The sequence below is a fragment of the Macrotis lagotis genome, chromosome 2, assembly GCF_037893015.1.
Source record: "Macrotis lagotis isolate mMagLag1 chromosome 2, bilby.v1.9.chrom.fasta, whole genome shotgun sequence".
Lineage (NCBI taxonomy): Eukaryota > Metazoa > Chordata > Mammalia > Peramelemorphia > Peramelidae > Macrotis > Macrotis lagotis.
The window spans coordinates 248,293,100-248,303,621 of record NC_133659.1 but is presented as its reverse complement, the minus strand read 5'-3'; the positions used below and the strand labels follow the sequence as shown (position 1 = coordinate 248,303,621).

Genomic DNA, 10,522 nt, shown 5'->3' with positions numbered 1-10,522 from the left:
AGTCACAAGTCTAGAGCAAAAGCATATTGACCCGTTTTATGAAGGGATGAATTTTCCATCACTAGTGGTCTTCAAGTGTCCCAAGTTCCTATATTATATTAACTGAGACTAGTCAACTACAGGTATCTGTGAGTGAAAAACTCTTGAGAGAGACAGCCCTACCTGCTTCTAGGTGAGAGCAATAAGAAACTGATTTAGTCTGCCCCTTGGGGGTCACTATAGAGAAATGGAGGGACTGGGTCCTGAGAATGTGCTCACAGTTAGGTACTGTCATTGACTTGCTTTGATGCTTACCTACTATTTCTGATTAAAACTCTATAAAGTATAACTTATAAATGATGTCAAATGAAACTTGGCAGAAAAGGGCTCAAATAATTCTGATACTTTGTAAGATGATGCAAACATATTTGAAATACTAATGTAAGAATATGGTCAGAAAGGCGTGAAAGCCCTTTCACTGCTTTAAGAATAAAGAGAAAGACAAAAAGAACATGGCAGATTCTCTAGAGTACCAGTGGTGACTGGTATGTTACCATAAAGGCTGTTTTTTAAATCTGCCCAGGGTAATAGCTCATTCCCTTATCTTGTAGTTCCAAAATCTCAATCTTTTTTTAAAAAATTATAGTTGTAGTCCTTTTTATAACTCTTTACTCAACAAAAATGGAAAATAGCTGGTTGGAGGAATTGTGCTCACCCTTCCACCCTGTTCCCCACCTTCTGCCCAAGATCCATTACTCCAATAAACAAATATAGCCACTCAGAGATAGAGTTTTTATTCAAGACAGATAGTGAAGTATCCCTAGGTGCTATGGAGGAAGTGGCCTTGGGAGAACACTAAGCAAGGTGAGAGTCCACTGAAGTAGCAGCTGCTTGTTTTAGAATATGATGCCCAGAGTGCCGTTCCTTGCTGGGAAGTAGGGCATAAAGGTCTTAGAGTAAGCAACTTGTAGTCACTTGTAGTCATCCAAGGGAAAGGTTCCAGAAGAAGAAATAAGGAAAGGATGTTGAGAACAGCATTGGGTTAGCAGTTCCACTGGTCCAGGTTCTCACGGCAAAATGTCTTATAGGCCTTCCTAAGAAAGGAAAGTAAGAAGCCAACTTGGTTAACAGTTCTGGTCCAGGCCAAGAATGAAGGAAGGGGAAGCATGGTGGAGTGGTTTTATTTTTGTCCCAGAATTTGGGTAATTGGTAGAAAGAGAAGGTGGGATGGGGTTAAATGAAGGTCCTCCCAAACTAATTTCAAGAAATAGCATCTCATCATGGTCATGGAGTCACAAGCTTTTGAAACACTGCCTAAGGATATTTTGGAGTCTAGAGGACAGTTGGATAATGACTGATACTTAGTTTGAATTAAGGACTGAGAATGACCAAGGGTTGGGGGGGGAGATAAAGTATAGAAATGGAAGAAGTCTTGGGAAGGGAAAACTGATTTTCAACTTCTGGTGAGGACTTCATACCAGAAGATTTGGTGGATTGAGAATTGAGACAATTGTATTATGTTCCTTTTGGATCCCAAGGCTAGGTGATCTGGTATTAGAGGGGAATATTTAAGATAGGTAAGGGATGAAGGTATTCTTTACCAGTAATCAAGTCTCTCAGTTCTTTGCATGATCTTCTTAACACAAGCAATGTCATCAGTAATATCTTCATCCAGGAATTCTGGCATTAGGGAAGAAGATGGGAACTGAAGAGTATTGTTCAGAGAGATGTCTGCCCCAAGTTTCCTTGTTACTGGAAATGGACCTGGAACCTTCCCCTTTCCCCCCCATCACTCCCCCTCTCCCCCCCACTCTGCACTGGTGTTGCCATGAGACTTTGTGTTTTATCTTTCCCTACACAGGGAGTGTATCCAGTGCTCTTTGGGATAAGAGAATACTCAGTGATCTTTCCAGGGAGAAAGCTCAGCCCTAGGAGCTGATGTCACCTAAGAAATGAAATATCAGCTCCCAAGTTTCTGAGCAGTTCTTTCTGCCTGCCCCTGAATCTTGAGACCTCCATAGCTAAGGTTAAGACCCCATCAGCAGTGTAGGCAATGATATAAAAGAGAATATTCTAAAACAGTTCAAAGGAAAATTATTGGAAATCAGGGATTAAAAGAGTTGGGAAAGTGTATGAAATTACTTACTAGAGCAATGAATGCCACAGACACTTTTTGCTACATCTTCCTGCTTTTCAGCACACCAACCATTGTTGCTGATCTGGAATATTCCATATTCGGTGTTGCCATTGTTATCAACCTTATTATGGGTGCTAAAGCCAGTGCTATGGAATATGGTACAGGTAACTAAAAGAAATAAAGTAAGAGAGATGAAATAGCCCTCCAGGCTGGACATTAAAAGTTATTCAGTGGGAGAGGGGAAAGGAAGGAGGAGGGTCAAAGGACAGCAGAGATAAGAAGAGTGGTGTATAGAGAGAGGAGAAAATGGGTAGAAATGAGGGAGGAAGAGAGTGAGAGAAGAAATGAGGAAAGGGAGAGGAATGATTAATAGCTTGATCAAGAAAAATCTAGTTGGATTTTGAATACATGAGTTCTGATATTACTTCTAAATGCAAGTTTATGATTTGAGAATCATAAGAGGAGAGAGGGAGGGAAAGGAGAAAGTGAGGGAAAGGGAGAGGCAAATAGGAAATCTTTTGTGAGAATAGTAGGGGAGGAAAAGAAAGAAAAAGAGAAAGGAAAAGGAAGGAGAAAGATGGAGAGGAAGACAACAAAGAAGGTAAACAGACAACAAGGAGAGCAAGAGAAAGAAATTGTCTAATGGGGACCATTTGCAGACAAGAATCAGGATATAAATAGATTATGTGGCTTTTGACAACCCATTTCAACTAAAATTCTATTGTTGGAATAACTAGAATTATAGTTGGAATTATTTCAACTGCAATATCAATTGATTCAAAAAAGACAGTAACAGAGAGGCAAGGAGAAAAGGAGAAAAGAGAAGATGGAAATAACTGATAAGGATTTTAATGATCATTTGTAAAAGATTCATGATTTAGCTAAAGGTAAGTTTAGATAGTTTCTGGAATCCCTTTACATCCAGCCTTTTAAAGTCCAGGGAAAAAAAAAGGGAAGTAATAACAGGAAGAGAAGAAAGAAGGGAAGCAGTGAGGGGAGGAGAGAGGACAATATTAAAAAGATTTGCAAGTGAAAGGTTTGAAGACAGACTAGAGTAAAGAGAACTCACATTCAGGCATAGGAACATAGGAGTCCAATTTTTGTTCCCTCACTTTCTGGATAAATTCACATTTGTTGAGATTTTTGGCCGGGGTGGTTGGAAGCACGATGCTGAGCAGGAGCAAAGGGAGCAAAGACATCATCTTGGCTGCTTCAGGGGTCTGGAACAGGGAATACTGAATCACCTGCTTTTATCCTGATCCTGTACATGGAGGAGGTGGGGAAGAACTCAAGTAATCTTGTAGAAAGGCACTGCCCCCAGGAAGAGGTGCTGCAGGCACTGATAGATTAGCTTTCTTTCCAAATTCTTTCCCCATCCCAACCTCACCCACACTGGTTTTATTCCCCCTGAGGCACTTTATTTCCTCTTGGACTCATTCTCAGATCTTTGTTTATTGTAGCTTTAGTTCTAGGAAGCCAGGCCTACCTACCTTAATACTGCAGGTGAGAAAACAGGCCTCTGGGTAAATAGATATGGTTGAAGGGTTTTTTTAAAGTTTTTTTAAAGTTTGTTTTTTAATTTTTTTTGATAGGATTACTAAATTGATAGATCAGAGAAATGTTCTAGATATAGTTTATATATAGATAATTATATAGAGGATACAGGGTCAGTGTTAGACAATAGCTCTCTTATCATTTCTGGTCATGTTGTCCAAATTTCTGAACAAGTTAGGAGAATTGTGGGTAACATGAATAAACTGATTTTAGAACAACAGTTTGAATGATTGAACCCACTTAGTCATTCTTTTTTTTTTAAATTTAAAAATTTATTTAAAGTGATGGGGTTAAGTGACTTGCCCAAGGCCATACAGCTAAGCAATTATTAAGTGTCTGAGGTTTAATTTGAACTCGGGTCTTCCTGACTTCAGGGCTGATGCTCTATCCACTGTGCCACCTAGCTGCCACTTAGTCATTCTTAAGGACATTATCAATTTGAAGAAAAATCTCTAGTAGAATTCTATAACTTTTTTTCTGTTCAACATTTTTACCAATTATTTAGTTTAAATTAAATTATTAAAATATCATATTATAAAAGACTGAGAAAGATAGTTAACATATTGGATGACAGTCAAGATCCAAAAAGTTCTTGAAAATTCAGAACAAAGGACCAAAACTAAGAAGATTAAATTTAATAGAGATAAATGTAAAATTTCCTACTTGAGTAAAAAAACTCAAATTTATGAGTGTGGGAGTCATGACTAGACTGCAATTTACATTAAAAATATCTCAAGATCTTAGTAGATTGGCATTTGTATGTTTCAAAAATATGTTAATTCACTGAAAAACCAATATGAAAGTAAAAAGTGTGATATGGCAGCCAAAAATAGTGACAAACTCAGGCCATATTAAGAGATGTATGATTTCCCAGAATATAGCCATAAACCTGTATAATCTCAGGGTCTATTGGCATGCTTGTAGTCCCTGCTACTGCAGATATTGAGACTAATAAATTAGTGAGATTGAGTTCTAAGCTGCCATTACCCAATTGATAAATGGTCAAAGGATATGCAAAGACAATTTACAGATGAGAAAATTAAGGTGATCCATTGTCATGAAAAATTGCTCTAAACTACTACTTATTAAGAGAAATGCAAATTAAATTAACTTGCTCATTCCATCAATGCAACAATCAGGCACAATTTGGGGGGTGGGTATCTGTGATGGAGAATACCATCTGTATCCAGAGAAAGAATTGTGGAGTTTGAACAAAGACCAAGGATTATTACCTTTAATTTTAAAAAAGACATTATTTTACTATGTAATTTTGCTATCTCTTATATTTTATTTTTCTTCCTTAAGGATATGATTTCTCTCTCATCACATTCACCTTAGATCATTGTATAGCATGGAAACAATGTAAAGACTAAGACACTGCCTTCTGTGGGGGGATGGGGGAGGGAAGCAAGATTGGGGGAAAATTATAAAATTCAAAATGAATAAAATCTTTCATATATTATACACACACACACACACACACACACACACACACACACACACACACACACATATATACACACACATATATATATATATATATATATAGAGAGAGAGAGAGAGAGAGAGAGAGAGAGAGAGAGAGTTCTGAGCTGTAATGTGATAAAGAGAATCAGGCGCCCTCAATAAGCCACATGATGTGAGGGTGGGGTGAGAGAGAGGAGGGAAGAACTTCCAGAATTAAGAACTAAACTTTTCCCAGAGCATAACTGAAATACTGTATTAAATTTTGTGAATGTCATTTTAGGAAAGACATTGATAAACTGGAGAGTATCAAAGGAAGAAGTGTAACAAGGATGATTAAGAGCCATGGCATATGTAATCTGTTGAAAGACCTGGAGATGTTTAACCAAAAAAAAAAGAGAGAGGTCTCAAGTAGAACACTCGTGTTGTATTTGAGTATTTGAAGAATTGCCACATCAAAGAGATATCAGACTTTTTTACTCAGTTTAATAGGGAAGAACTAAGAACAATGGAGAAAAGTTGCAGAGATAAGGGAAAAAAACTTTCTAAGAATTAGTTTTATTCCAGAGTGAAATGGACTCTACATCAAACATTCCCTGCACAGACAGTCTTAATAGAAAAGCTGAATGATCATTTAGGTGAGATCCAGAGGAGATTCTTATTCAAATATTAATTGGACTAGATGACCACTGAGGTATTTTCCAAATCTGATATTCAGTCTTAAAGCCCACATCTTGATTAATTAAGCAATAGAGTAGAAACAAGGTAGATTCAAAGGGGAGGAAGAGATCTCAAAACTAGTCCATATTGAGGATGGAAATAGGAATGAGGGGAAATGTAGCAACAAGTACCAGATTTTAGGTACAGTTACTATGGGAGTGAAAAGCTTTTTGATTCTTGTCAGCTTGGGTGGGAGAGGGAGATGTATAGGAGTCGTGGGAGAATGCAGCCCAACAAATACAGTATCATGGTAAAAGAAACAGGAGAGGAGAGGACCTGTAAGGCACCAGGACATCAGCAAGATGGCACTTCCTTCAAAGGAAGCTCCCTTCCCTGAATGTCAGTGCCCTGGGGGAAAAGCCTTGCTGGACGAATTAATGGAATATTATGCCACTGTAAAAAGTGATGAAAGATTATTTCAGAGAATCCTATGAAATATAAAAAAAATAGAGTGGAGTAAGTAGAACCAAGAAATAATTTTAAAAAGGCAGCAATGTAGTAGGGAAAAAACAACTTTGAATGATTTAACTCTTACCAAAACAGTGGCAAGCTATGTCTACAAAGGACCTGTGATGAAGCATATTACCAACTTCATCATTTTTAGATATGAACAACATTTTAATTCATTCTGCTCAAATCTGCTTATTTTCTGCAAGGATTTTTAAATTTTTCTTTCAAGGTTTTTAATTAGATAATAATTATTGCATAATAATGATGCAAAATGGAATGTAAGACTGCCTTCTGTGGGGGTGGGGGGAGGGAAGTGAGATAAGGGGGAAAATTGTAAAATTCAAAATTAATACATTAAAAAATTTTATTTATTTATGTCAATGGAGTTAAGTGACTTGTCCAAGGTCACACAGCTAGGCATTTATTAAGTATCTGAGGCTGGATTTGAACTCAGGTCCTCCAGACTCCAGGGCTGGTGCTCTATCCAAAATAAATACATTTTTTTAAAAAAGGTAAAAAAAATAAAAAATAATGATGCAAAAAAGGAGGAACATTGAAACATTTTAAAAAATTCACAGATGATAAAGGAAATTGAAGTTCAAGACAGTTTTGAAAGTAATATTTATAATTTATAATATATTTTATATTATATTTAACATACCTGTTTAAAGCAAACCCTATGATTAGGAGATTCACAGTTTCCTATGAATTTCTCTTTTATCTTCTGCTTTTTTTATGGAAATATTTTTTAATAAAAACCCTGACATCCCTATACTAGCAAGGTTCCTTTCAACTCTGAAATATTGTGACTATATAAAGTGACTGACATACTATTTGTATCTATATTTATATTATAGTTTTTTACTACAAGGGGAGTTAGGTGGAATAATGGATAGAGCTCTGGACTTGGAGTCAGGAAGACAAGTTTAAACCTGGCTTCAAACACTTACTACTTTGTGACTATGAGCAAAGTTACAACCTTTGCCTCAGTTTTCTCAACTGTAAAAAACAAAAAGAGAATATTAATGGCACCAGACCCCAGAGTTATTGTGAAAATCAAATAATTGTAAATCATTTAGCACAATATCTGGTACTTAATAAGTGCTATATAGATATTATCATTATTACTATCACCATGTTTATTTTAATTATACTTATTTGATTTGCACAATAGCCTTATCTGAGATCATGGTCACTAGTCATGCTTTTTTGTTTGTTTGGGTTTTTTTGCCAGGCTACCTTGCTTAAGGTCACACAGCTGGTAAGTATCAAGTATCTCAGATCCAATTTGAATTCAGATCCTCCTGACTCCAGGGCTGGTGCTCTATCCACTGAACCACTTAGCTACCCCAATTCATGATATTTTTTAGTTTACTTGAAGCATAACAAATTTTATTCTGGCATCATAATTACTTCTTTGTGAATCTTTCTGTTTCTTATTTATTAAAATACATTTTATTTGTTTTTAGCATTCATTTTAAAAAATTTTGAGTTCCAAATTCTGTGTCTACCTCCCACCCCTCCTCTATCCATTGAGAAGGTAAGCAATGTGATATCAGTTATATATCCAAATATATAGGGCTGTTGGATCATGTTGCTGCCAATTTTATGCCTCTGCCTGTGGGTTTACTAAATGCTTTAGTAAACAAAGCTGAGCTACTTGTCTTTTGTTTCAGTAAAACCTTTTTTTTTTTACGTTTTTGCAAGGCAAATAGAATTAAGTGACTTGTCCAAGGCCACACAGCTAGGTAATTTATTAAGTGTCTGAGACCAGATTTGAACCAAGGTACTACTGACTCCAGGGCCAGTGCTTTATCCACTGCACCACGTAGCCGCCCCAATAAAAGCTTTTAAAAATAAGGTTAAACAGCCCTGATATATGTGAAATCATGCAAAACATTTCCACATTACCCCTGTTGCAAAAAGAAAAACAAAAAAATGTGAAAATATGCTTCAGTCATTCAGACTTCTTCAGTTCTCTCTCTCTGGAGGAGGATACCATTTTTTCATTATGCATCCTTTGAAATTATCTTAGATAATAGTATTGGTTAGAGTATCTAACATGTTAATAGCTGATCATCTTTACAATATTACTGTTATTGTGGTTCTTCTCACTTCATATTGCATTAATTCATTTAAGTCATGTTTTTTCTGAGAGTATTCCTTTCATCATTTTTATTGCACAACAGTTTTCCATCACAATCATAAACCACAATTTGTTCAACCATTACCCAATTGATAGACATCTCTTTAATTTCCAATTCTTTGTCATCACAAGAATAGTTGCTATAAATATTTTTGTACATATAAATATTTTGATCCTTTTCCTTTATCTTTGGGGTATAGATTTAGTAATGGTAATACTGGGTCAAAGAGTATGCACAGTTTTATAGCCCCTTGGGCATAGTTCCAAATTGTTCTCCAGAAAGGTTAGACCAGTACAAGTCACCAAGGATGAATTAGTGTTCCATTTTTTCCAGATCCCCTTCAACATTTATCATTTTCATTTCCTATCTGAAAGATTAATGAGGTAGTACTTCAGAGATGTCTTAATTTGCATTTCTCTAATCAATAGTTATTTAAAACATTTTAAAAATAAATATAGATAGTTTTGGTTTCTTCTTCTGAAAACCATTCAAATCAGACTATTTATTCATTGAGGAATGGCTCTTATTTTTATAAATTTTATTCAGTTTCCAATATATTTGAGAAATGAGGCCTTCATCAGAGGAACTGACTGTAAATAATTTCCCTGCTTTCCTACTTTTCTTCTAAATTTGGCTGCATTGGCTTTGTTTGTATAAAACCTTTTCTAAATTTAACACTCAAAAGTGTTAATTTTATGTTCCATGATCTTCTGTATCTTTTGTTTGACTATAAATTTCCTTTAACCATTTATGTGATAGGAAAATTTTCTCTGCTCCCCTAATTTGCTTATGATATTACCCTTTATGTCTAAATCATAACCCATTTTGACCTTATCTTGGTGTATATTGTAAAATATTGGTCTATACCTAGATTATGCCAAACTGGTCTTTCCAGTTTTCTCAGCAATTTCTGTCAAATAGTGAATTCTTGTCCCATATAGATTGATTTTTTTGTTTTTGTTTTTTTTTGTGGGCAGTGAGGTTAAGTGACTTGCCATGCCTAATCTGCCTTCTAGAGTTGGGGGTTTCATCTGTTTATGATTAATCCTTCCCTGAATCTTTCCTTCCTTTCTAATCTCCCATTCTCAGCACTATCCTGGAGAGCTTCCCTTTAAGCTAAAAGTATTTTTATAGAAAACTCCGTTTCTATTTTGTGTTCAACTCCCTTTTTAATGATTCAGATATGTAGCCTGAATTCCACTCGCCTCCCCCCCTTCCAAGGCCATGACTGTTTCATGTTCAGATGATCAGGAAGTAATCAATAGTCTGAACCTTTAGCCTTCTAAGCTAATCAAATTTCAAGGAAGGTTTTAATTATAATTAAGGAAAAACTAACCTAACTTGCATTATGTTAGGGTTAAGATATTATTTTCACTTCATTGGGAGTATGGGTTTTTTTCTTGGGCATTTCTAGCTCTAACTTTTTTTTTATTGATGTTTTGTTTTGCTTTTTTTCCTTATTCTTCTCATGAATTGGGACTTTGTGTCCCATGATCTGTGTGCTTTTTGAGGAAATGAAAGAATTTTGTTTCATGCTGATAAGTTTTCTCTTAGGTCCTACAAATACTTCCTCCAAGTATAGAGCAACATATTCTGTAAAGGACTTCAGGAGTAACACAGGTCAGTAAGTAATAATGGTGGGGTCTGATTTAGAGCCTTACAAGTGCCCAGCCCCTATGAGGGTTCAGAATAACAGTTTCATGTTCTATGTGTCCATGATCCTATCTCCTTGCCCTGTGGTATCCAAGTGCCATTTCTAGGTTCCCTTGGTTTTCCTTGGTCTCTATCCTGGAATACTTCACTGATGTGCTTTTGGTTTGGACTTTTCTGGCTGGATCCTTTCCCTTAGTGCTCACAAATTTCTGGCTTTCAGTTTATGCAGGTTTAAGCTAGAAAATGCATTTATTGTAGTTTCTCTTTGGTTTTCTTGATTATTAGCAGTCTGGTGCTCTTTTTTTCATAGTGATAGAGTAGTTCTATGAGAGAGTTGAGTTGCTCTGCTATTGTACACTGAAGGTCTTTCAATGAAATTTTAATGAATTTTCTCAATAGATGTCTCCCAAATATCTCA

The 10,522-nt window shown here is 35.9% G+C and overlaps 1 protein-coding gene across 1 annotated transcript; it reads right to left on the bottom strand.

Moving 5' to 3' along the window:
* Positions 1 to 762: 762 nt before the first annotated feature.
* LALBA (lactalbumin alpha) lies at positions 763 to 3,374 on the bottom strand. The gene is made up of 4 exons (XM_074220717.1): positions 3,186 to 3,374; positions 2,126 to 2,284; positions 1,581 to 1,659; positions 763 to 1,073 (listed from the first exon to the last, which is right to left on the bottom strand). Exons 1-4 carry the CDS (start codon positions 3,316 to 3,318, stop codon positions 1,022 to 1,024), a joined length of 423 nt encoding a protein of 140 aa, XP_074076818.1. The 5' UTR covers positions 3,319 to 3,374; the 3' UTR covers positions 763 to 1,021.
* Positions 3,375 to 10,522: the final 7,148 nt, after the last annotated feature.